This window comes from Mesoplodon densirostris, chromosome 7 (assembly GCF_025265405.1).
Source record: "Mesoplodon densirostris isolate mMesDen1 chromosome 7, mMesDen1 primary haplotype, whole genome shotgun sequence".
Lineage (NCBI taxonomy): Eukaryota > Metazoa > Chordata > Mammalia > Artiodactyla > Ziphiidae > Mesoplodon > Mesoplodon densirostris.
In genome coordinates, this window is record NC_082667.1 from 95129715 (window position 1) to 95155960 (window position 26246).

The window sequence follows — 26246 nt, forward strand, 5'->3', positions numbered from 1 at the left end:
CTCTTTCATTTATCCCTCTTTTTTCCTCTCCTTTGCATTCATCTCCCTCTCTGTATTTGTCTCCAGCAAATTTAGATTTCCCATCTCCAATTCCTCCTGTTTCTTCTTCCTTTATGATTTCTTCTTCCTTTCCCCCCATGCTTCACTCTTCCTCTCTTTCTACCTCCCCATCTCCTTTTATTCCTATCCATTCCTTCAATCCTCCTCACGAATTGAAAATAGATAAGAGAGGAGAAGTGGAGTAGAGAAGAAAAAAATAGAGAAGAAAAAGTTGACAGACAACAACTTTAAAGGTAAATAAATTTAGTTTATTAGATATTTTGTAGATTTAGTAATATTTCATTTGGGAAGGGTGACTGAAGGGGAAGGAATATGTAAGAGTAGGAAACCTAAAAGTGAGAGAGAGAAACATATTCTCAGTGTTCAGGAACTTGTGTTAGGTACCTTTTTGCTCTTGTGCTCTTTTTGCTCTTTTTTGACCCTCTGTGGTCACAAAATGATAGTCAGGAATCTAGTAATCATTGACTTTTACTATTCCAATCTGTCCAAAGAAAGATATATATAGGTATTGGAGATAGTTATATGTCATATGTGGCCATGTGTCACCTTCCAAAGCATTTGAATCCTTATTGAACTGGGAATAATTCCAATGAATTGGGAATAAATACCCTTGGGATTCACACTACTGGCCCTAATGCAACAGCAGTCAGCTATTTGATATACTTCACCCCCCAAAAAAAGATTCTTCCTTTGTTCTTTTCTTTTCACTTTGTACATATATTGAAATGTTACATGCTATAAGTTTCCAGAAGATGCGAAATTCTAAAAGATGATGTCATCTACTAATAATTTGCAGATGGCACTTTAACACACTAAAAATAAAGGTACCCCCCTCTGTGGCATGAAAACCATGCTTATATTTGTAGTACAACTGGAAACAAATATGTACACTCTCCTCCATACAATAAAATCCAAGCTTCCAAACCTAGTAAAGTTAGATGGAAATTCCTGTCTACCCTAACAAGAAATTTTATTTTCTATCTGCTTGAATCTCAACCAACTCTATTAGGGTTATAGGGATACCTACCACCCATGACATCAACTCAGAACTTGAAGGGTATGCAGCATATCATTATCCAGATAGGAATTCTCTTAAAGAACTGAGGACTAACTCCATACATCTACAGGAATTACTTTTATATCTATCCCAAGCAATAGATAGAGGAATAGGATTTAATAATCAAAGCCATGAATAATTGGATATTCTTACATGAAGATGGAGTGCTTTATTGGCACTGTAATCTCACATCCATTTTTATTCTGCTGTTGACTCCTTGAAATTCCCATTCTAATATGTCTATATATTTCTCCAGTATCCTTATATGTGATTATCTGGACATACACACACACACACACACACACACACACACATATATATGAATATGTTATATGTATGATAACTTTATTTAAATGTACTAAACATTTTTTATGTATGGTTCACAGAGTTATAGATAATTCCTTGCCTTCATCATTGTCGAAAAATGATCACAAGCATCAGAAACATCTCCTATCCAAAATCAATTGTGATAAAGAAATGAAGGAAAACAGCAAGGCAAACTTGACTACTAACAAAGATGCATTCCAGCTTAAACTGGAGGAAACTCAGAAACTCCTAGAAGATCAGCATCTAAGCAGTTTGCAAGTATGAAACTCTAAATACATTATTAATATTTTAATATCTAGCAATAATTCTCTCCCATTTTTGCAGTGTTCTCCACTAAAGAAATGCAGACCACTAGCCAAGGGTATGTTTGGATGAATCAGCACAAATTCATCACAGATACTAGTGAAATAAGTTTTTAATATTTGTTTAACCTTTTACTCCATTTTCTCTCTGCTTTTATTCTTATTTTTCCATCTCTCATATTTAGAAAAATATGCTTTATGGATGCTATTTTCTGAAAAACATGAAAGCTATTTGAAAGTATAATGTAATATAAATAACATTATTAAAGACTGGATTATAAAAAGCAACTTGAAAGTTATAATACATATGGACATTAGGTTCTTAATGAAAATATGGCACAATTAACTAGAAATGGTGTCTCTATTCTGACTCTAATATGGTATTTACTTTGGTTTTTCTCACAAATGAGTATGGAGTTCATACTAAATTTCCTGAAATGTTCATGCACTTTATTTTTTATGAGTAATTACACAGTTATGAGATTCTTAGTAGGCTGATATGAAGATTAAATTCATAACCTTGGCCTAATTTATCCAATAACTAAGCAATTGTGGCAAGACTAGAAAAGCGAAGCAGAAGACTTCTTCTGGCTATGATGAAGTGCTTTCCTGCCATAAACAACTATAATTCTGAATAACTAATATGAAACAATTATTTTTAGACAGTATAGAACAGGTAGTATAAGATATGATCACGAAAAGAAAGGGAAACAAATGAGGTAAGCCCTATCATCACATAAGCTTTTTACCTGTACATGTCCTCTGGACAAGTCTAAAAAAATTCCACTGGTATTCCAACTACCTTTCAAAAAAAAAAAAAACCCAACCCTTTCTTAAAGAAGATTGAAATCTAAACATATAGCATAATGTTCACAACGTCCAACACTCAATCAGAGCTTACTAGACATGTGAAAAAGCAGAAACCTTTATGGCCTATAACCAGGAGAAATATTAGCCAATATAACCAGACACATAAATGACAGAGATAACAGAATTATCAGGCAAGAATTTAAAATAACTTTTTAAATATTTTCAAGGAATTAAAGAAAAATGAACATAATGAAAATGAAATTTTTGGAAGAACCAAATAGAACTTCTAGATCTGAAAACATATTATCTGAGATTAAAATTACACTGGATGGACTTAACAGAGCAGGCATTACAGACAAAAAGATCAGTGGACTGACATCATCCAAACTGAAGCATTGGGAGAAAAAAGACGGAAAAAATATATAACAAAATGTTAGTGACCTGAGGGACAATATCTAAATCTAACATACATTTAATTTAAATCTCACAAAGGGGAGAGGGAATCTTTAAAGAAAACAGTGGCTGAAAATGTTTCAAACTTGATGAAACTATAAATTCACAAATCAAAGAAGCTCAACAAACTTCAAGAAGGATAAGTGTGCACCCATGTACATGTGCACACACACCCCTCACAAAAGCACATGAAAATTAGATTAAGTTAGAGGGGGGGAAAGATGTATTACGTGCAGGTGAACAAAGATAAGATGGACCATACTAATTTCAAGCCAGAAGACAGTGAAACAATATTTTTAAAGTTCTGAGAAAGAAAAAATACGACCAACTTATAATCTATATCTAACTAAAATGTCCTTCTAAAATGAAGGCAAAAATAGGCATTTTCAAACAAACATCAGCTGCACACCACTATATTACACCAGTATCTGCACTATAAGAAATACTCCCAGAAATTTTTCAGGCAGAATGAAAATGATAACAGATGAAAACTCAGATCTATAGTGACAGAAAACAGATTAGTGGTTGTTAATGGGTAAGTATTGACTACAAAGAAGCATGAGAGAAATTTCAACAGATGGGAAGGTTCTAAAATATTTCAGTATGATGGTTATGGGTAAATAATTTGTCAAAACCTATCGAACTATACATTTTAAATGAGTGCATTTTATTGTAGATAAGTATATCTCAATAAAGTTGATTTGAAAACTAAAACACAAGGCATGTTAAGTCTAGTACAGTTTATATCAGTAACACAAGCTAAACTTGAAGCTGATCATGTTTCATTGTTTGGTGTATGAAAAATTCTGAGGGAAAAAATAGTATAATTTAGTGAAATCAGTAGTTGCTGAACTTCTTCTGAGGTGCTTTGGGAAAGGAAGCCATCACAGACCTAGGCAAAGAGAAATCTTAAAGCCGTGAACCTCACACTTACAGCTAGAAGGACCTTCTAACCCAGATTTCTATATCTCATTAGCTGCAATCTCAAAGAAATTCATATTAGAGTCATAGAGCTTTTAGGAACCTCATTATCAATTAATATAACTCAATTCCAAAAACAGGCACTGAAGAAGCTGTGCTTTGATTTGTTCTAGTTAGGTTGAGTGACCATCTCTTTAAAAAGATATCACAGTACTGAATGATGTGACAGGCAGGAAGTAAATGCTAGTAATAACAAACTCTTATGAATCATTTTCAAAACATTTCACAATAGTATATCAATAAGCATGAACTATACAAACTAAAATATTTTATCTGTAACTGATTTCATTGGTTTCTCAGTTTATTTGGGAGGCTAGAAAAATAATAAATTTTTGTTTAATACCAAAATATTTAAATTTTCTAAAATTTGTGTAAAATTTTAAGGGAACTAATTTTCTTTTAGTCCATTTAACTTCTTGACTAGATTAACAATTTAAAATCTTCTTGAATTTATTTCTACATATGTGATACAGATTAATGCATTCTAAACATATGTTATAAATGTGAGAAATTAGAAATAGTTTTAAACATTGACTATACTTTGAAGTGATCATGAAATTTTATTAAAAACGGATAATTTCCATGAAATTTCATTGAAGTAGTGATGAGAACATGTAAGGAATTCATAGAAATTATTACTGTGCTAAATCTCCAAAAACGAGTCATTAAAATCAATCCTAAATCCACATTAGAGTTACCTGGGGAATTTAAAAATAATAATAATACAACCAGTACCTGGACCCCATCCAAGTATTCAATCAGCAGGACCCGGCATGTTTTTACAAAGCTTCTTATGTGGTTCTAATATGCAGCCAGAGTTGAGAACTCTATTATACACACCATGAGATTAACTTTTATAAAAATATGTAGCCTTAACAATAGGAAGCTCATATTAGAGTCATAGGGCTTTTAGGAGCCTCGTTCAAGTCCAGTGAAGGTTTCAGGAAAAAAATACCATTTGTAAATAAGTATTTTTCAGAATTTCACATGCCGTTATGAAATCTTCAAGGAACTCTATTCTCTGAATGGAATAGCAACAGCAAAATTATTTTTAAAGCTATAACTATGGTTAGGATAATTAAGTAATTATCAATACTTTAAGGTGAAGAAATTAAGGCAAACACACTTTATTGTAAGTCTTTGTTGGCTCCCTCTTTTTCACTCTGAGGACTGCTCCAGGGATATAGATTATTTATATACCTATACGGTTTATATTCATACTACTCTATTTTATATGCCAAATAGAATTGGGCTCAGTAACAATGGTGTGTTGAATCATTAATTTTGGCACTTAAAATTTTCTAAGCTATAGAACAATGTTCTTTTTTTTCTTTCAGAAATTTTGTGATGAAGTTAATCAGATAACAAATTCTGAAACCCTCTCAAGTATAGACAGTCTTGAGGCTGGGGAATGTGAAGAAATATATTTAACACTTAATAAGGAGCCTTCCACATCAATCCAGCAGCAGAATTCTATTTCCCTCAAATCTGCAAATCTGCAATCAACTAATCTAAGTTGCTTTGATGAAGATAAGCTGTCATTCTCTAAAACTCAATATATAAATAATTGGCTTATAAATTTAGATGATCCGAACACTCAGACTGTCACACATTTCTCAGATATTTTAAGTAAATCTAATGTTCTACCTTCACTTAAATGTCTTAATGGTGAAGAACAAAATTCATCTGCTCTGAGTAGAACTGTGGAAAGAGCCACAAATACTGCTAACAATTTAGTAGCCTTTGTATATAGCCCATCCATATTTGTAAAAGATAAAAAAAGCAAAGAGACCTCTGAAACTAGTTCTATGAGGACAACTGACACCACTTCTGGAGCATTCAAAAGGGAGAGACCATTAGTTACTGAGAGCCCAACATTTAAGTTCAGCAAAGCCCAGGCCACTCCAGATTCTCCAACCCAGGAAATGGCAACAATTTCAGACCAAGAGAAATATTCTGAATTGACTCAAGAAAATAGAACTACTTCAGTTCCCACTTCATTTGTACCTGTGGCAACACCTTTAGTTTTGCCATCGAATACACAATCAGCTAGGCCTTTACCAAAAAACAGTATACATATAAAAGAAATCGACCCAGTGCAGTGTTCTGATAAGTTAGGGGAAATAAAAGACATTAAAGATGAAAAGATAAGCTATTTTAACTGTAATGAGGAAGAGTTGTCTTTATTTTCAGATAATTTTCAAGCTGGCTGTATACCTTACAACTCTGACTCAAAAGTTTTTACAGCTGAAACAACAACATCATTATATAGTATAATTTCTAATTGTGACTTAGTTGGTCAGCACAAGAAAATGAAATGCGATATTCATGAGAGAAATGGTGTGAGGCTTCTTAAAAGTATTTTAAAGAAAGAATCTAAATACAAACATGATTATTTTAAGGCACTAGTTACAAACCAAGGCTTTAAGTTAGGAAATCAAAAAGCAACAGATATCAGAGACAGTATTGAATTAACAAAAGAAAAAGGGAAAAGTGCAGAAATTCCAAAGACTATTAAAAAACTGAAATGGTTTGATGAAACTGAGGATACAGAAAAAAATGTTGAAGATAATCATTCACTGAAAAATAGAATAGGAATAACTCAACAGTGGTCTCAACCATTCCACATTCAAACTAAAAGTGTTGCTGCCAGCAACATAACTAGTATTATTCCTGCTTCTTCTGTGAATTCTGCTGATAAGAAAAAGCCCAAGGATGATTTTATCTCTGAAAATGTCACTGCTTTAGGAGGATCTGGAATAGACCATGTGCCTGTGAACTGTTTTATACCTTCAGGTTATAACATTGCTAAACAAGCCTGGCCAGACTCAAAAGAAGAGGAAAGTAAATCCCCTGTAAATAGTGGTGGTTCTAAAACTCAGAAAACTAATCCACAAAAGGGTGGAGCAAAAGTAATTAGAAGAACAAGATCTGCTAAAGTCCAATCAGACTTTATATATACGAACAGAAAAGGCGCTGTTATTCGACCACAGTCTGTGAGCAAAGCCAACACATTTTTACAAGCTCAGGGTAAATTAATTGTACCTCATCCTCCTCCTAAATCTCAATTAAATATTAGAATTGGTAAAAATATACAAGTATCTCAGTATTAATCTGTAATGCCTGAAAATTCTCAAAACATCAGTACAAGTGACTGTTCATTCAAAACGTGCTTCCAACAGAAGTTAAATCAGTGGAATCAAGAAAGTAGTCTTCCACTCTCATGTTTGTCCTGACTTAGTCACTGTGATGCCATCTCTACCATATTGTTCTTCTGAGTGCCAAACTTTAGCAAAAATAAATCATTCAAATGGCAATCAAATGGTTGCCCAGCAAGATGGGATATTATATTACACCCAAAGATGTCCAACATATGAAGAAAGTCATTCCTCTGTGATTCTTAAAACTACTAAAGAAGAATTTGTTCCCTTGTGGAAAATACAGCATAGTGTTCTGGGTCAAAATGAAAAGGCTGCTGGTAAGAATAAATTTATATATTTTTATAGGTAAAAAGTACAACTTTTTAAATTCATGTGAACTTTCTCATTGAGATATGGCAATGTGCACCTTATAAGATATTAATATTAAATAATAACAGCTTTATAGAAATAACTTATCACCCTTAATATTGTACCCTTGTCTATCTAGTAACTATTGCTTTTAAGCGAATGACCCAACCTTTGCTCAACTAAAACTAGAAACTTTTGCCAACCTCCATTTTTTCCATGACTTTTCTTGTTAGTTTAAGAGGGAAGACAAAGAATGTGGTTTTATTCTTGTCCCATATCATTCTGTTATTACCCCAATATTACAGTCAAAATTTCTGTCAAAGTAAGCACAGTGAAAAAATGTTGTTTAAATTATTCTAAATCGGTGAATAAATGTGATTATAATACTTTTCTTTATTCTTCTTTAAAATGTTTGTTAAATTTAATTGTTATAAACTAATAATAGGTGTGCCTACCCCTCTCATTCTCTTTCCAAAAGAGTGGCAACTTTACTTTTATCTGTTATGTATGTAGGGCTTCATATGGAGAAAAAATGATAGCATTCCTTTAAACATTTTTTAAAATAAATTCGCTATATTATACCTTTGCCCTTAGTAGCTGGTTGATGCCTCATGAAGCTACTTTCCTCTAAGGGAATGGAGTATAGGCCCATAAATTTTCCTACCAGTAGAAATCAATTGCCTATTCAGAAATAGATAAGACTTGGGAAACATCAGAAAAGCAACTCTTTTCTTCTCCCAAAGGTATGAATAAATATAAAGAGGATATAATGAGGGAGTTAGTTTAATTTTAAACTATTTAAAGCCTTCTTCAATTAGACCATGAGATTTTAAGGACAAGGGACTATTTTTGTAATTCTTCACCTTATCCCCAGGTTTTAACAGTGCCTGGCACTTAGTAGGCACCCAGTCTTTTCTTGAATTGAATGGACACAAGCCAGATTAGCAGATGGGAAGCTAAATGCAAAGACCTTAATCTAAACCTAGATTTTTAACTATTATTTCTCTCACTAAAGGTTTCATTTTCTTTTTATCCAGCCACTTCACAATGTAACTTCAGTTTTCACACTCCTTCCAGAAAATGAAAGCATCATGTAAATTTGATAGTTTAAAGGAAATTATGGTAAATAAATTATGATGGCTGCCTTTTTTGAATTCCTACTCTGTGCCAGTTATAGTGCTAAGTGCTTTACAATTATTGTCTCATTTAAACCTCACAGCAACCCTGACAAATAAGTATTTTTTAAAACCCCATTTTGCAAAGAAGGAAATAGAATTGCCCAAGGTTAAGAGCTAGGAAATAGCAAAAATGGTACTTTCATTCAAATATCTATGGCTCCAAGTCCCATAGTTTTTCTACTAAAACTATGTAATAAATATAATTATTAAGTAAACATATATCGGAGTCTGAGCTGATCAGGAAAAATATTAGGAAATATAGTTTCCCAATAGCTCAAGCATAAAAGGGCAACATATGAAAATTATGATCTCCTTCTCTGATAAAAGAAAAAATATATATATATATGTATATAAAATCTAAAACACCAATATTTTTCTAACATTTAACCAAAGTAGGTAGTAGTTCTTAGGAGTCTTTGTATGAGGAACACTGGAAAATGTAATGAATTTTAACATTTTTTGCCATGTTTTTAAAGAGATAGAAATATTGAAATTGCTATATATGTCTATACTTATTTTTTTGTTCATTGTTTTGCTTTTATTGAAGTACAGTTGATTTACAATATATTAGTTTCAGGTGTACATCATAGTGATTCAATATTTTTATAGATTATGCTTTATTTAAAGTTATTGAAAATGATGGCTATATTTTCCTGTGCTGTACAATATATCCTTGTTGCTTATCTATTTTATACATAGTAGTTTGTATCTCTTAATTCCATACCCCTGTCTTGCCTCTCCCCCATTCCCTCTTCCCTCAAACCACTAGTTTGTCTCTACATCTGTGAGTCTGTTTTGTTATATAGATTCATTTGTTTTATTTTTTAGATTCTGCATATAAATGATAACATAGAGTATTTGACTTTCTCCCTCTGGCTTATTTCACTAAGTATAATACTCTCTAGGTCCATCCATGTTATTACAAATGGCAGAATCTCATTCTTTTTTGTGGCTGAGTAATATTCCATTGTGCATTGCTTCCATATCCTGGATATTGTAAATAATGCAGCTATGAACATTGGGGTGCAAGTAGCTTTTCAAATTAGTGTCTTCACTTTCATCAGATATATATCGAGGAGTGAAAGTAGTTCTATTTTTAGTTTTTTGAAGAACCTTCATGCTTTTTTCCATAGTGACTGCACCAATTTACATTCCCACCAACAGTGTATGAGGGTTCCCTTTTCTCCACATCCTCTCCAACATTTGTTATTTGTAGACTTTTCGGTGATAGCCATTCTGACAGGTGTGAGGTGATACTTCATTGTGGTTTTTTGTTTGTTTGTTTGTTTTTGTTTTGTTTTGTTTTGTTTTGTTTTGTTTTTGCGGTACACGGGCCTCTCATTGTTGTGGCCTCTCTCGTTGCGGAGCACAGGCTCCGGACGTGCAGGCTCAGCGGCCATGGCTCACAGGCCCAGCTGCTCCACGGCATGTGGGATCTTCCCAGACCGGGGCACGAACCCCTGTCCTCTGAATCGGCAGGCGGACTCTCAACCACTGCGCCACCAGGGAAGCCCTCATTGTGGTTTTGATGTGCATTTCTCTACTAATTCTAAAGTGATGTTGAGCATTTTTTCATATACCTGTTGGCTATCCATATGTCTTCTTTGGAAAAATATTTGTGCAGGTCTTCTGCTTGTTTTTTTTTTTTTTTTTTTTGATTGGGTTTTTTGTTTTTTTGCTGTTGAGTTGTATGAGCTACTTATATATTTTAGATATTAACCCCTTATTGGTCATATCATTTACAAGTATTTTCTCCCATTCATGAGGTTGTCTTTTCATTTTGTTGATGGTTTCCTTTGCTGTGCAAAAGCTTTTAAGTTTAATTAGATTCCATTTGTTTATTTTTGCTCTTATTTCCTTTGCTTTAGGAGACAAAGCCAAAAAAATATTGCAATGATTTCTGTCAAGGGTGTTATGCCTATGTTTTCTTCTAGGAGTTTCCAGTCTTACATTTAGGTCTTTAATCCATTTTGATTTTATTTTTGTATACAGTGTTAGAGAATGTTCTAATTTCATTCTTTCACATGTAGCAGTCCAGTTTTCCCAGCGCCACTTATGGAAGAGACTGTCTTTTCTCCATTGTACATTCTTGCCTCCTTTGAAGTAGGTTAATAGACCGTAAGTGCATGGGTTTATTTCTGGGCTCTCTATTCTGTTCCATTGTTCTATGTGTCTGTTTTTGTGCCAGTACCACTCTGTTTTGTATGTTTATACTTCTTAATACTGTAATTATACTTGGAAAATCTAATACTAACAGGATTACATCTGTTCAGTATTACATTACTGAACATCTTTGTATGTTCAGTCATTCAAGCTTTTTTTTTCAAAACTATTCAAATATTAAACATTTCAAATGAACCCTTTGCTAATACTGGATTATAGTTCAGTGAGCATTTATTCATTTTTTTTCTACTCTCCTATTTGCCAGGTCACTTTTATTCTCACACTCAGTGTACCCACAGTTGACAATTGTGGAGGGCATCTTGCTCTCCATTAACATAACCAGAACTCTCCAGCAAAACTCTCAGTAAAACTCTATTCCCATGAGGCCCAAGTCATTCAACTATGCCAACTCCTGATCTCTCAAGTAATTTTTCCCCTGAAAGAGGACTTTGGCATCTGGTTCACAGTCTTTCTTTATTGAAAAAGTCTTTGCCAATATACTGGTGATTCAGCATTGATGTGAATGAACAATCCAACACCCTGATCTCTCTCAATCCTTTCTCACCTCTAATGAATTTTCTACCATTCTGCCTCAAGTACCCGTTCCCTTTGTCATACTCTGGACCAGGTCAACATCAATAACTTATTTCTAATATCAGTAATTTAATTTACATCCTTCTCTCTGACTACAATATGCTTTCTGCACCAGGATATTTACACCAATGGAATAGAATGGAGTCTAGAAACAGACCCACATATTTGAATGCTTGATTTGTGGCAAAGGTGGTACTCCATAGCAGATAGAAAATATTTGTCTTTTTTTTTTTTTTTTTTTTTTTTTTTTTGCGGTACGCAGGCCTCTCACTGTTGTGGCCTCTCCCGTTGCAGAGCACAGACTCCGGACACGCAGGCTCAGTGGCCATGGCTCACGGGCCCAGCCGCTCCGCAGCATGTGGGATCTTCCCGGACTGGGGCACGAACACACATCCCCTGCATCGGCAGGCACTCTCAACCACTGCGCCACCAGGGAAGCCCAATATTTGTCTTTTTATTAAATGGTGCTGAGTCAATTGAATGATTATATGGAATTAGTAAAATGACCCTTACCTCACACCATACACAAAAATCAATTCCAAGTGAACTGTATATATGAATATGGAAAGTGAAAAAGAAATGCTTCTAGAAGATAACATAGGGAATATGCTTATGACTTTGGGACGGGCAGGGATTTTTTACACAGACATAAAAAGCACTAACCATTAAGGAGAAGATTGAACCTTTTTCATCCAAAACACCATTAAGATATTACAAAAGCAAACTATAGAGTGAAAGAAGTAGTTATAATGCATAATACCAACAAAGAGCTCATATCCAGAATCTATAAAGAACTCCTACAATCAGTAAGAAAAAGACAACCTAATTATATCAGTCAGGTTTGAACCAGAGAAACAGAACCAGTAAGATATATTAAGATTTAGTGAATAGGTTGCCTTACATAAATGTGTGTGGAGTGGGGGGAGGGGGTATCTAGGCAAGTCTGAAATTTTTAGGGCAGGCCAGGAGGAAAGGCAGGAACTCATAGGAATAGATGAAAGCTGCCATTCACAGGCAGAATTTTGTATTCTCTCAAGAAAGCTTGCTTTTGAGGCCTTTGAATTGATTGACTCAGGTACACAAAGATTATCTAGGATAATCCCCTTTATTTAAAGCAAACTGATTATAGACTTTAATAACATCTACAAAATACCTTCACAGCAACACATTAGTGTTTGATTGAATAACTGGAGACTGTAGACAGGTGACACATCAAAAAGACCATCACACTGATTTATTTTAAAGGCAAAATATTTGAATTAGCTTCTCATAAAGGAGGATAGCCAAATGGTCAATAAACATAGAAAGATCTCAGCTTCAGTCCTCAAAAAAATTCACATTAAAACAATTAGATACAACTACACACACGTTATCAGAACAGCTAAAATTTTTAAAATACAATACTAAGTATTAACAAAGATGTGTAACACCTGGAAACTCAACGTCTACTAAATTTGAATATATGCATATCCTTTGACCTGGGAATTCAGACCAAGAGATGTGTGTGTGTGTGTGTGTGTGTGTGTGTGTGTCAGAAATTCATTCATATGTAAAACAGAAGACATGTACAAGAACTTTCTAAAGTTCTAAAACTTTAGCAGCTTTATAGCCATAATCTAGAATTATCACAAATGTTCTTCAACACTACAATATATAAAGTGAAATTTATTCATTCAGAGAAATACCGTAATAAAAAATGAATCGGCCACTGCTAAGAAACAGTAACATGGATGAATCACCATGATATTGTGCAAAAGAAACCAGTCACTAAAATGCATATTATATTCCATTTCTATCAGGTTGAAGAATAGGTACAACTATGGCTAGGGGTATATGGAAACAGGTTATAAGGAAAGCTTTTTCAGTGGGTGTCTGTGCAATCTGGGTGTGTCTACATAACCTGTATACTTATAATTTGTGCATGTTTGTATAGGTGGTTATACTTCACCTTTTTAAAAAGCCAAATGATGTTGGCATATCAAATACTTTGAAACCTGGTTTCAGAAAGAATGTATTTTTTTTCTTTTCTAGGAAGTATTAAAAGTACCTTCAAGGAATCAAAAATTTGATTGCTAGAAAAGATCAAAGGTGCAACTGAGCTTAACTACCATATTTTATGGATGAGGAAATTGACACACATAACAGTGAGATTATATAGCTCAAGATGACAGGTAGTTCAAAACAAAGCCAGGATTTTGTATTGCAGCTCCAGTGTTCTTACCTTAGAATAAATCTAGTTTTCATGGAATCAGAAATGTAATCAGGGACACTGAAGCAAATTATTTTAGGTAAAAATTAGATAGCATCTACTGTGTGCCAATCACTATTCTGAGCACTTTACATATGGAAACAAATTTAATTCTCTCAATAACTCTGTGAGTAAATAATATTACCCCCATTTTATAAATGAGGAAACTGAAGCAGTGAGAGGGCTAATAACTTGTGTAAATCACATAACTAGTATAAATGGCAGAGCCAGGATTAAAATGCAGGCATTCTTTCTCTAGCATCTGTTCTCTTAATTACTTAGCTATTATGCTTGTTTAAAAAAAAAAAAAAACTCTCTCTGTGAAGAGATGGAGATAACCTTATTGTGGTGATTATTTTGAAATATATATGTATATCTACTAATCACATTGTATAACTTGTAAACAAACTGTTATATTGTCAATATTTCAATAAAGCTGGAGAATATAAATTAATTTAATTTTTAAAACGCTGAATAACTAGATTTTTCAGTGATATACATTTTAAAAAATAGTACATTCATCTACACAGTTTGTGGAAAGTACAGGGTAACAAAGGAAGTCATTAATAAAATGAAGAATGGCATGAAGAATTAAAATCATCTTTACTAACTGAAATGATAAACCAAAACTAATAAAGTTTGGTTTACCAGAGATAACTATAGTCATGTATTTGCACTCAATATACTTTTTAAAGTTTCTCAATTGAGAAATATATCTTACATACAAATAATGTACATAATGTACAAGAACAAGTTAAAGACTAATAATAAAAGAACCCTGTGCCCAATGCCCAGTTTCAGAAATAGAAAATCAGGGCCTCCCTGGTGGCGCAGTGGTTGGGAGTCCGCCTGCCGATGCGGGGGACGCGGGTTCGTGCCCCGATCCCGGAGGATCCCGCATGCCGCGGAGCGGCTGGGCCCGCGAGCCATGGCCGCGGGGCCTGTGTGTCCGGAGCCTGTGCTCCGCAACGGGAGAGGCCACAGCAGTGAGAGGCCTGCGTACAGCAAAAAAAAAAAAAAAAAAAGAAATAGAAAATCACTAGTATTGTTGAAATCTCATATGCCTCTCCTTAATTGCATCCCCTTCCTATCTTACAAAGTGACACTATGTAGAATTGTGTTAATTATTCTATGCTTTTCTTTATAATTTTACCATGTGTAAAATGTATCTCAAACAGTATATTGTTTAGTTTTGCCTAGTTTTGTAACTCATATAAATGGAGCCATTTCATCTATATACATCTATGATGCTTTTTTCAATAGATTTTTATTTTTTGGATCCATTATTCATTAGTTTAGCTGTACTTCATTTGTATTCATTTTTGTATTACATTTCATTAAAATTGCTGTATTCTACAAAAAGTTTTCATTCTCCTATTACTGGGCATTGGGTTGCTTTCAGTTTCTTGCTTTTATGAATAATGCTTCTGGGAACAGTTTTGCACATCTACTGATAAACATGTTGCTGGGTCATAGAGTATGTGTATTTTTAAGTAGGTTAAGTGTATTTCAATAGGTAATGCCAACTTATTTTCCAGAGCAATATATGAAAGTCCCCTTTACTACATGCTCACCAAAACTCCGATAATCAGACTTTTTAATGTTTTCAATCATATGGGTGAGAAATGGTGTCTAATTATAACAATTTGCATTGCCCTGGTTACTAATGAACTGAGCATTTTTCATATGTTTATGCACTATTTGCATTGCCTCTTTTGTGGAATGTCTGCTCTTGGATTCTGGGGCGGGAAGGTGTTTCCCTTATTGATAAAAGTTCTTTGTATACTCTAGGATTCTGCATCATTTATATGTGTTGCATATATTTTCTGCCAATTTGTGATTTGTAGTTTCTCTCTTCTTAGTGAATAAAACTCACACTTTTTTTTTTTTTTTTTTTTTTTTTTGCGGGCCTCTCACTGCTGTGGCCTCTCCCATTGCAGTCCACAGGCTCCGGATGCGCAGGCTCAACGGCCATGGATCACGGACCCAGCCCCTCCGTGGCATGTGGGATCTTCCCGGACCGGGACATGAACCCGTGTCCCCTGCATCAGCAGCGGACTCTCAACCACTGCACCATCAGGGAAGCCCAAAACTCACACATTTTAATGTGGTTCTTTGTTTGTTTGTTTGTTTTTTGTTTGTTTTGCATTTTGCTTGTATCTATTTAGTTGGGGGTTTTTTTCTTTTAATTTTACAGAAGAAGAAAGATATCCATCTTGATGACTGTTCTTTAAAGAAAAGAAAAAATTCACACAAAACTAAACGAACAAAAAAAAAGTTTACTGTAGCTGTTAAAAACGTAATATAATTTTAGGCTATAATAACCAGATCTTTGGAAGTACTGTTATACTCTACATTATTTTAGGCTATATATTTTAAGGCCTGCATATAAAAAAATTGGGGTGAGCCACGACTCTGGAAGGAGGGGTTCGGTCTGATGACCAATTAAAGGAGCTCAAGCCTAAGAGACATGATAGCTCTGTACAAATGATTGAAGGTTTATTATGTAAAAGAAGGAGAAAACAGAAATAAATGAAGTGGTAAAAAGTGCAAGGATGTTTTCAGCTCAACATAAGTAAGTGTTTGAGCTAAAACCACCAACAACTGAGGAGGGCACCACATGGGGTAGTGGCTCCCCATCACTAAGCATTCAAGTTCACCTCTGAGTGATTTAGATCTATGAGTAAGAGGTTGAACTAGTTAATGTCTAAGATCTCTTCCAAAGCTATAATTCCGTGAATGTCTCCAGAATTTTCCCTAGTTTATAATTAAGAAGATTGCAAATTTTAAAATATATAATACTTGGGCTTCCCTGGTGGCGCAGTGGTTGAGAGTTCGCCTGCCAATGCAGGGATCGCGGGTTCGTGCCCCGGGCTGGGAAGATCCCACATGCCGCGGAGCAGCTGGGCCCATGAGCCATGGCTGCTGAGCCTGTGCGTCCGGAGCCTGTGCTCCACAACGGGAGAGGCCACAACAGTGAGAGGCCCGCGTACCCCCCCCCCAAAAAAAGTAATACTTTACTAAAGATTAGTAGCATTATTTTGAGATTTGGTAGTAAAACTATCATATTTAGAATTTTCATTGAGAGTAGAAATTTGGCCAGAGATGCCATTACAAGCTATATTATTTTTGCAAAAATACCAAGGTTGTCAGCTATTATATAAATTAGTAAATAGTATTTAAGTGCATGTATGTGAATGGAACAGTTTTAAGCATAAACTTGTATCTGTTCCTGGGATCAGTCTATAATCCACAAAACTGAACATCTACACAAAGAACAATCAAAAGTAATTATGCTACAAATAAAGGAAGTACAAAAGTATTGGTAGATCTTGCCTCCAGAAGATTTATGAACAGGGCTAAAGGAAGGGAAAAATTATTGATACAGCAGTCATATGGCCAAGTTAATTTTCACTTATTTAAGATATTTTTAAAGCTGTTCAAAAATAGAAAGATAAAGATTTTGTAAGGTTTAGGGGAAGACAATTCCAAGCATACAAAACATATAAATACATACAAAACAGTATAAAAACTTTATACTGCCCAAATGATCTCACTATAAACTATTAGCATATCTATCATTTAACATATTTAGCATTCCCATATAGGTGAGAATAAACATAATACAGTACTTTTTAAACTACTGGTCATGATTCATTAGTGGATTACAAAATTGATTTAATTAGTAGTGACCAGGATTTTTTAATGAAATATAATTGTAGAATGTTCTAGAATAGAAACTACCAGAGGGCATTATATAAGAGTAAGTATGTTTCACAAAACTATGTGTACATCCTAATTCACAATGCAAAATATCTTTCTATGAGACACAGTCAAATCAGAATGAAAGTTACTAACACAGGGTAAGAGCTAGAATTTTAGATTTTAAACACTGTTTGGAGCTAAATCCCAGCTTTGCTCTTTACTGGCTCTGTGCCCTTGGGCAAGTTACTAACCGTCTCCTGTGCCTTAATTTCTTTATCTGTAAATATAGTGATGATAATAGTTTCTATATTTTAGAACAATGCCTGGGCAATTACAAGTGCTCAACACATTAGCTAGAATTATGTTATTATTTCTTACTCTAAAAGTTCAGGTGTTCAATTACTAGCCAACTTTCTTGAAAGTTGAAAGCTTTTGTGTCTTTGTTGTTATATAGATATAAATATTTACTTATAGTGTATGTGTATAGCTATATATGTATAGTTATGTAGAGAAAATATACATGTATATTAGCTATGGTAACAAAAATTAGATACAGTACTCATGTTCTTTCAGTATTTAATTTCAGGGCTAAAAATATTTGTATTATTTTTTCCTACCTGAACTCATATCACAAAAGCACATATACACACTCCCATGTAATTCCCATGACATTTGCGTGCTTACATGTATATTCATATTATATGTCCCAGACTAATTGAATTTTCCATCTTTCAGCCCCAAGAATCTTAAACTCTGTGTCACTGTTACTTTGTGCTTTAGGACAGAGTGTTCCTTTCAAATCAAAGATCCTTTTATTTGGGATCTAATTCTCCCTTAAGACTAAGCTTAAACATAACCGCTGTGAAGCCGTTCTTTTTTTTTTTTTTTTTTAAACATCTTTATTGGGGCTTCCCTGGTGGTGCAGTCGTTGAGAGTCCGCCTGCCGATGCAGGGGACACAGGTTCATGCCCCGATCCAAGAAGATCCCATATGCCGTGGAGCGGCTGGGCCCGTGAGCCATGGCCGCTGAGCCTGTGCGTCTGGAGCCTGTGCTCTGCAACAGGAGAGGCCACAAAACTGAGAGGCCCACGTACCGCAAAAAAAAAAAAAAAAATCTTTACTGGAGTATAATTGCTTTACAATGGTCTGTTAGTTTCTGCTTTATAACAAAGTGAATCAGTTATACATATACATATGTTCCCATATCTCTTCTTGCATCTCCCTCTTTCTCACCCTCCCTATCCCACCCCTCTAGGTGGTCACAGAGCACGGAGCTGATCTCCCTGTGCTATGCGGCTGCTTCCCACTAGCTACCTATTTTACATTTGGTAGTGTATATATGTCCATGCCACTCTCTCACTTTGTCACAGCTTACCCTTCCCCCTCCCCATATCCTCAAGTCTATTCTTTAGTAGGTCTGTGTCTTTATTCCCGTCTTGCCCCTAGGTTCTTCATGACCTTTTTTTTTTTTCCTTAGATCCCATATATATGTGTTAGCATACAGTATTTGTTTTTCTCTTGCTGACTTACTTCACTCTGTATGACAGACTCTAGGTCCAACCACCTCACTACAAATAACTCCATTTCGTTTCTTTTTACGGCTGAGTAATATTCCATTCTATATATGTGCCACATCTTCTTTATCCATTCATCTGTTGATGGACACTTAGGTTGCTTCCATGTCCTGGCTGTTGTAAATAGAGCTGCAATGAACATTTTGGTACATGACTCTTTTTGAATTATGGTTTTCTCAGGGTATATGCCCAGTAGTGGTATTGCTGGGTCGTATGGTAGTTCTATTTTTAGTTTTCTAAGGAACCTCCATACTGTTCTCCATAGTGGCTGTATCAATTTACATTCCCACCAACAATGCAAGAGGGTTCCCTTTTCTCCACACCCGCTCCAGCATTTATTGCTTGTAGATTTTTCTTTTTTTTTTTTTTTTTTTTTGTTGCAGTACGCGGGCCTCTCATTGTTGTGGCCTCTCCCGTTGCAGAGCACAGGCTCCGGACGCGCAGGCTCAGTGGCCATGACTCACAGGCCTAGCCACTCCACAGCATGTGGGATCTTCCCAGACTGGGGCACAAACCCATGTCCCCTGCATCGGCAGGCGGACTCTAAAACACTGCGCCACCAGGGGAGCCCATTTGTAGATTTTTTGATGATGGCCATTCTGACCAGTGTGAGATGATATCTCACTGCAGTTTTGATTTGCATTTCTCTAATGGTTAATGATGTTGAGCATTCTTTCATGTGTTTGTTGGCAATCTGTATATCTTCTTTGGAGAAATGTCTATTTAGGTCTTCTGCCCATTTTTGGATAGGGTTGTTTGTTTTTTTGATATTGAGCTGCATGAGCTGCTTGTAAATTTTGGAGATTAATACTTTGTCCGTTGCTTCATTTACAAATATTTTCTCACATTCTGAGGGTTGGCTTTTGGTCTTGTTTATGGTTTCCTTTGCTGTGAAAAAGCTTTTAAGTTTCATTAAGTCCCATTTGTTTATTTTTGTTTTTATTTCCATTTCTCTAGGAAGTGGGTCAAAAATGATCTTGCTGTGATTTATGTCATAGAGTGTTCTGCCTATGTTTTCCTCTAAGAGTTTGATAGTGTCTGGCCTTACATTAGGTCTCGAATCCATTTTGAGTTTATTTTTGTGTATGGTGTTAAGGAGTGTTCTAATTTCATACTTTTACATGTCCCTGTCCAGTTTTCCCAGAACCACTTATTGAAGAGGCTGTCTTTTCTCCACTGTATATTCTTGCCTCCTTTATCAAAGACAAGGTGAACATATGTGCATGGGTTTATCTCTGGGCTTTCTATCCTGTTCCATTGATCTATATTTCCATTTTTGTGCCAGTACCATACTGTCTTGATTACTGTAGCTTTGTAGTATAGTCTGAAGTCAGGGAGCCTGATTCCTCCAGCTCCATTTTTCGTTCTCAAGATTGCTTTGGCTATTCGGGGTTTTTTGTGTTTCCATACAAATTATAAAATTTTTTGTTCTAATTCCGTGAAAAATGCCAGTGGTAGTTTGATAGGGATTGCATTGAATCTGTAGATTGTTTTGGGTAGTAGAGTCATTTTCACAATGTTGATTCTTCCAATCCAAGATCATGGAATATCTCTCCATCTATTTGTATCATCTTTAATTTCTTTCATCAGTGTCTTATAATTTTCTGCATACAGGTCTTTTGTCTCCTTAGGTAGGTTTATTCCTAGATATTTTATTCTTTTTGTTGCAATGATAAATGGTAGTGTCTTCTTAATTTCACTTTCAGATTTTTCATCATTAGTGTATAGGAATGCAAGAGATTTCTGTGCATTAATTTTGTATCCTGCTACTTTACCAAATTCATTGATTAGCTCTAGTAGTTTTCTGGTAGCATCTTTAGGATTCTCTATATATAGTATCATGTCATCTGCAAACAGTGACAGTTTTACTTCTTCTTTTCCAATTTGGATTCCTTTTATTTCTTTTTCTTCTCAAAGCCATTGTGAAACAGCCCAGACTCTATGCTAGGGGCTTACTGCACTGTACTAATATGCTATATTCTAGTTAGCCTAAATGATCAGTTACTAATGCATATTTTAAACTAACTTTAAGAAATCACATTATTTTACTTGTTATTATTTATACTCAGCTCTGGGAATAAACTGGTTATTCACAACAGTTATTTAAATATACGTTAAAAAATGAAAAAAAAAAGAAAAGTAAATTAGAACTATGGAAACAGGAAGCAATTATGCTTACCATGAAGACTAATATAGTTTCATGTGTTTAAATATCTTGTTGGTATCTAAGCTTCCTGGAAGACATGGCAAGAAGGAAAATAAGGTGTTGCACAGTTGTCAGGGGATATCAAAAATGATTTCATATGAGGTATACTGTATTAAAAGACATTTTCCATTGAGAATCCTCTATTGGGGACCTTGAAGTTCATAATAGATATATCCCTATTAACAGTCAACAACAAATAAATAAGGAATTTCATGTGCTGTTTCAAATAGAGATCTTCAATAAAGGTCAAAAGCATAATAATGCTGATTTAAAAATTAGTGGATGTAATTCTGTGAGAGCTAAGTAAATTTGACCTAAATATGACATTTTCTGGAGGTCTAGCATGATCCAAGGGTTAAATTTAAAATATTAAAAAACTTTGGGACTTCCCTGTTGGTGCAGTGGTTCAGAATCTGCCTACCAATGCAGCGGACATGCGTTCGAGCCCTGGTCTGGGAAGACCCCACATGCTGCAGAGCAACTCAGCCCATGCGCCACAACTACTGAGCCTGTGCTCTAGAGCCTGCGAGCCACAACTGCTGAGGCTGAGTGCTGCAACTACTGAAGCCCACACACCTAGATCCCATGCTGTGCAACAAGAGAAGCCACTGCAATGGGAAGCCCACTCACCGCAATGAAGAGATGCCCCAGCTCGATGCAATTAGAGAAAGCCTGCATGCAGCAATGAAGACCCAATGCAGCCATAAATCAATCAATCAATCAATCAATCAATCAATCAATAAAATTTACAAATATTAAAAAATCTAAATGGATAAGTGAATAGCATTTCACTTGAACTTTCTACCTTAAATACCACTTCTGTTTTCTAATAGAACTTGAAATGGAGTGTTTTATGAAGAATTTATACTCCACATCAAAGGTTGAGGGTCCTATTATTTGTATACTGTAAAAACTATTGATTTTTATATAGATGATTATTGATATGAAGAATTATCAACAGTGATTTAATTTTATCAGCAAAACAAGTCATTTAGTTTTTTATTTATGTAAATATAGTTGTCTCATTACCAATATATTTTTACTGTTTAATAACAAACTTAATTACAAACATAACTTCCTGATTACAAATAGAATAATGCCTAAGTCCTTCCTTTTTAATTTCCATGTTGTCCACATCAAACATCTCAAAATCTACAAAGTGAACAAATTTTATCTTTATTTTTTCTTTATTTTTATTAATGTATATTAAATTTAAAAGTAATGTGTAGTTGTTATAACAAAAATTGAACAAATTAAATTTTAAATGCCATTATTAGTACCCTTTCTAAATTCATCTTTATTTTTCTGTGTCTTATTCTGTTCTTCTGTGTCTTGCTCCTTTGCATTCTATCTTGCTGTCTTTAGAGTCCATTTCTATTCTTTCCAGAAGCTTCACTTCCACTTTCACATAATACACATCTTCCACTCACACACCACTTATACATCTACCGAAGTCTTGTTAGCTTTAAAATAGGTCAGTGTTCCTGAATCAAAACAAAGCTTTGAAGTTTTTTTTTTTCATCCTTGTTTTGTTTTGATATTTGGTTTTGGGTTGGGTTTGATTTTGTTTTTACTCAAGAGCTTAAACAAGCATTCAGTTACTATAGCACTGGCCCTGTCACTTTGTATTAGGAAATATATTTTATCAAAATGGATTTTTTTCCCAGCCACTACTTCTACGTGGAGAGAATCTAAAAGAGGTCAGTGAAAGACAGATAAATCACAATTGCCACTTTGTGCCAGGGTCTCAGGCCAGGTTGTCTCAAGTCTATAATGGAGTTTAGGCAAGGCTATGAGAGCTATCGAAGCAGGGCTGTTGAAGAAACCTGCATCGGTTACTCCTCAAATTAGACTGAACAAAAGCTAGGTATAGTCATAGCCAGGTAATTTTATCTAAGAGAAACAGTCAGTTTTTAAGAGTGGGACAGAATGGGGGTAAAGAATCAAAGTAGACCATATCCAAGGAAGGAGAGTTGGTATCACTCATAGTATTGAATGGGAGTGCTAATTGCCCGTGCTCTGATATTTTTCATTTCCCAGTACTGTGCAACATCGAGGCAGCTATTTCTGTTTTAAGTTTTGTCACCTAAGACACTTACTTGTCCTTGGCATTAGCCATAATCAGAGGCTTTTGGCTACTATCGATAATTGTGACTTACCCTCACAAGGATAAACCAGCCTTAACGTAATTTTTTACCTTTCCTTTAGTTAGCACTTCTGATTGCCACCCAACTTACTTCCTTCTTTCAAATGTCCAAGACAATATTGCAATCTGAAAATTTACCAAAATCTACATAAAACGTTTTTCTAATCTTTAGTCATCATAGAAAGGTCTTATTCCCGTAATTCTTGATTTCTGCTCCAAAAAAAAGAAAATATATATTATATGAACAGAGGTAGCTGAAAATATAAACAGCAAGTAAAGGTCTGTTAAGTCAATATATCATTAATTTTAAATATGGAATTATATTCTGATTCAATATTCTATTTTTATAGAATTTTGGACAAAGTGTCCAGCTAAGTTCAAGTGAGCCAAAACAAACCACAAGGGCTACTTCTAATATTGAAGAATGTATGTTTTAGTTTAAATATTTTCCTCTTAGCTTTGTTCCCAATGATTTCTTTTTTGTTGTTCTTATACATATTTTCCCAAGTACTTACATATCACATGACTGTTAAATGACCATTTGGGGACCTGAGTTCTCCTCACCCTTCACATTTAGATTGTTGCCAGTTTTTTATTTATTCTAAATAATAATGTACTGAACATCTATCTACATTGTTTTTTCAGACTTTTCGATTATTTCCATATTTAGATTCCTAGAATTAAAATTATAGTACTTGGTGTTAATTGGCACCCAATTAATATTTGTTGAATGAAACTCTGTATTAAATGAGTACTGGATCAAAGGAAATAAACATTGTTAGAGGTTTTTATACATATTCCTATAGTATTTTCCCAAAAAGTATTATTCAAAATTCTTCTGGGGTATATGCCAACTTGAGGTAGAATCACTTCTTTTATTTACTTATAAGACAGACAAAGAAATGATATATTATTAGTTTTTATTATTACATCTTTTATTAATAATAGGCTTAATTGTTTATATATATATATATATATTTTTGTGTGTGTGTGTGTGTGGTACGTGGGCCTCTCACTGTTGTGGCCTCTCCCGTTGTGGAGCACAGGCTCCGGACGTGCAGGCTCAGTGGCCATGGTTCACGGGCCCAGCTGCTCCACGGCATGTGGGATCTTCCCAGACCGGGGCACGAACCCGTGTCCCCTGCATTGGCAGGTGGACTCTCAACCACTGCGCCACCAGGGAAGCCCAAGAGCTACGTCTTATACAGACTTACACTGCCAGAGAAACAGAGAGAGGGGTAAAAAGAAAAAAGAAGCTTACATAACTTAAGTTTCAGTATTAAGCAGATGAGGGGAGAAGACATGCAAGCTTTTTTCACCTCTCTGCATGTATGTCTCTGTAGGATGTAACTCTTTAGGAGGTTTTTTTCAACAGCAGTCTCTTACTAAAGAAAATTCTAAAGAATGTATTTCAGCAAACCAAAAGTAATCTCAGATGGACAGTCTGAGAGGGTAAATTTGAACATTGTATAAAACAATAAATGTAATTTAAAAGTAGTATGTGGTTCAAAGAGAAAACAGAATTTAAATACCTATCAAAAATAATACGTAAGTTGGAAAACATAAGTGGTGTTAAAGTGTGCTAGGATTCTTGTATTATTAAGGAATTGAGTAAAGATATAGATGTTGATAAATGAAGCATGTCTATGGTAATTACTAATATCACAACTAAAGAGTCAGAAATAGAGTATACAAATGCCAGACTCCTAGAGAAATAAAGTGACATGCAAAAGAAAAAAATCAAATCAAACCAAATTAACACAAGAAGGGAGATAAAAATAATCACAGAAGAGATAGGACAAATATAAATACTATACTATAAGATGGTGTATACAAATGTATATAATAAATGTAAAAATATATGTGTATTTTCATATATACAGTATTAATATATAATGCATATATATAAATAAATGTGTATTTACTGTGTATGTGTATATATTCACTTCTGCCTAAAATGTAGAAAATTGGAATATAGCAATCACACACTAAGAATAAGAAAAAGCAGAGAAACAACAAAAGTATAGGTTTTCTTAAACCCATTAGAGAGCTGAGGTTCCAGCACAACCAAGTAGGCTGACACCCAAGGAAAGACAGGAACTTCCAAGGAGAGACATGACATGACAATTGGCTCAACTGTGGCTGAATATGGGAGAAAAAAATGCCAGGTTCCATACAGCTGATATTAGGAATTATGCATACATTTTTAGCAAATTGCTCAAGGATAAATGTGAACTATTGTGAGAACATAAAAACCCCAGGAGCCTAGACACTCTTCTTGTTCACACCACTCACAGATTCTTCTTTATGAACCTACACTGTGTGTTCATGAGAAAAAGAGAGGGCAGAACAGGAAACCAGAGAAATCCTCTCTCAGTGGTGCAGGCTTGGAAAAGGGGAGCAGCCACCACTCTAGGAATGGTATGAAGCCCCATTCAGAACCTTCTCTCCTACAGAATAAAGGTCATAAAGTACTGGGACAGAGGCAGCAAACTTCGTTGATTGCCCCCAGGGCACAAATGAAGACTTACTCCGGGTAGGGGAAAGGTAAAAGAAGTAAGCTTCTACTTCTGAAGAAGGGGCAAGAAAGAGGCATGGGCCCAGATTATTAGAGGTATCCTGCTATAGGAGGAGGGATGCAAAATTGTCTTGCACAAAACCTGCCAAAGATACAAGGCAAAGTTGACTGCCATGTGAAGGAGGAGCAGGATGACTAAGAAGGCAGAGAGGACATGCCTAAGACAGCCTCGACCAGGACAAGAGAAAAATCCCCCAACTCCCCGACCACAAGGCCAGCAAGTACCAAAACACAGGCAATAGAAATCAGCTGGAGAAAGGCAAGGGCATAGAGAGAATCTAGTGGTATTGTGCAGACACACAGGAAGGCCAAAAGCTGAAAGTAAAGCAGGAAAATTGAAGGAAAAAAACCTCCA

At 35.0% G+C, this 26246-nt stretch overlaps 1 protein-coding gene across 1 annotated transcript in view; it reads left to right on the forward strand.

Moving 5' to 3' along the window:
• The window catches only part of CEP126 (centrosomal protein 126), a 101134-nt gene extending 77384 nt beyond the window's left edge, over positions 1–23750 (forward strand). Inside the window, 5 exon segments of the mRNA XM_060105236.1 lie at positions 1504–1702; positions 5328–7213; positions 7215–7468; positions 8374–8396; positions 23664–23750. Coding sequence (XP_059961219.1) covers positions 1504–1702; positions 5328–7213; positions 7215–7468; positions 8374–8396; positions 23664–23750 — 2449 coding nt within the window.
• Positions 23751–26246: the final 2496 nt, after the last annotated feature.